The sequence below is a fragment of the Nicotiana sylvestris genome, chromosome 8 (genome assembly GCF_000393655.2).
Source record: "Nicotiana sylvestris chromosome 8, ASM39365v2, whole genome shotgun sequence".
NCBI lineage: Eukaryota > Viridiplantae > Streptophyta > Magnoliopsida > Solanales > Solanaceae > Nicotiana > Nicotiana sylvestris.
Window position 1 is genome coordinate 149242646 of NC_091064.1, and position 2089 is coordinate 149244734.

Sequence of the window (2089 nt, forward strand, 5' to 3'; positions counted from 1 at the left end):
TTAAAGATTTATGTCTGGATTCAAACCAAAAATTAAGTAGCATGACTCTCGTACTCTAAATCTCCTACTTCAATTGTTTTCTCTGAAATACAAGAATCTTTTTTTTTTTGGTGTGCTAATGTGATACAAGAGTCAAGACCATTCAAAAGAAGAAAAAAAGAAGGAAAATATCATATGTATAAGTGAGAGGGAATGATTCATCCTATTGCTTCCATGTGACTACCAATAATGTATAATTCACAAGTTTGAATATCTCTGGACTAAAAATTCCAGCTTGTCATTTTCTACTTTTCACTTCTAAATTTTTAAGAATCTATTAAACTACAACGACTAAATTAATTAATTAAATATATACCAATGTATTGTTTTATTATTCCAATCCCATGAGTCTTCATAATTTAATATCCAGCATAATATTCTACACACTATAAATGTGCATGCAGCTCAGTGGGAGTGTTTTGAATTATTACAGCATGGAGAATAACATGGTACACAAATTCTCTGGTTTGTTCCCTTCCTCTTTCTCTTCTTGTCAGTTCCGAAATCCACCCGATGTTGTTGAAAACTCTATTGTTATCTCCAACAGTTCCAATAATCATGTTCTTGGAGCTTCATCTAGAACCCAATCTTCAATCAAAACTCAAGAATCCAAATCAAACAAGAATCATTTGAAAGTTCCAAAAGGTTCTAATAAAATGCATAAACCCAATAAAGAGTCAAATGTTATAAAAAGTTCTTCATCAAATAGTGGCTGGTTTAGCAGTGAAGATGGAGATGAATTTAGTGGCGAAACAGAAGATGCTTTTTTCAGCTTGTCTTCTGGTTATTTTTCCGAGTCTTTTCACCGAAAAACAGCTAGTAAAAGATATAATCAAAGGAGTTATGAAATGGGTCGTTGTTCTTCTGAATTATCAGCTAATTCTATTTCAACAGCAACGAGCGAAAAGAAGGTAAATGGAGGAGTTGGGTCAAACTTGAGCGAGTCAAAATGGGTCAAATCAATAAACGGGCTTGAGTTTCCCACCTTGAAAACAGAACAAAACAGAGGGAAAATCAGCCAGACAAGATCCGGTGGAAGAACATGCCGGCAAACCAGCCTGGTGGAGAAGTTTGATTATTACAGTGACTCGAACAGTGATAATACTCGTCGGAAAACTACCAAGTGTCGCCGTAAAACAGGGAGGAACCACCGGAAAATCAAGAAGTTGAGTTTAATTAGCTCTAATAAAGTTGGTCAGTTTTCAATTGTTATCGACGGGAGAAATGAAGAGAGCATTGCAGTAGAGAAGAATACAAGTGATCCATACAATGATTTCAGGACATCAATGGTGGAAATGATCGTAGAGAAACAAATATTTGGAGTTGAGGATCTTCAAAGGCTTCTGCATTGTTTTCTACAATTGAATTCACCTTCTTTCCACAAGATTATTTTTGGGGTTTTCTCAGAGATTTGTGAAACTTTATTCACTAACTGGTAGTACTACTTATTAAGTTTAGTTTGAATAATATTTCTAGGATTTTGATAACTTGGTGTAAGAACTAATTATGCTGCTGCTAATTACCAAATGCTATGTATCCATCTTCTCTTTCATTTTATATATATATATATATATATATATATATATATATATATATATATATATATATATATAAGATTACCTGCTTTTGCGTAAATGCCTGTTTGTATATATATATGTAGATTCGTTATATATAGGAGTGATGAGGTAATTAATTGCTATCCTTTTCTAACATTGTTTTTGAAATACTTGTAATGACTTTTTATTTGTGTAATGCTTTTAGGATTGGTAAATGTTTCCCTCGATTAAAATAGGTTTCATTTAGAATTAGGTTAATTGGATTGGGCAAATCAATGACCTTCATTTGACGTGAATTCATACATCTGACGTGAATTCACACATCTTGCACATTCGACTTTAGACCATGAGACCAAATCTTCAACGGAATTGATACTTATATGATTTCAGAATTTTTTTTTGGAAACTTTAGACCTCTAGTCCAAGCTTTTTTATCTTCCTTGCTTGACTTAACCATTGGAACTTTTAATCAGTGAACAGACCTCCCCTTTTGA

The 2089-nt window shown here is 33.0% G+C and overlaps 1 protein-coding gene across 1 annotated transcript; it reads left to right on the plus strand.

Annotated features, from left to right (window-relative positions):
* The first annotated feature begins 431 nt into the window (after positions 1–431).
* On the plus strand, positions 432–1478 carry LOC104247150 (transcription repressor OFP8-like). Its single transcript, XM_009803108.2, has one exon. It carries the CDS (start codon positions 432–434, stop codon positions 1476–1478), a length of 1047 nt encoding a protein of 348 aa, XP_009801410.2.
* Positions 1479–2089: the final 611 nt, after the last annotated feature.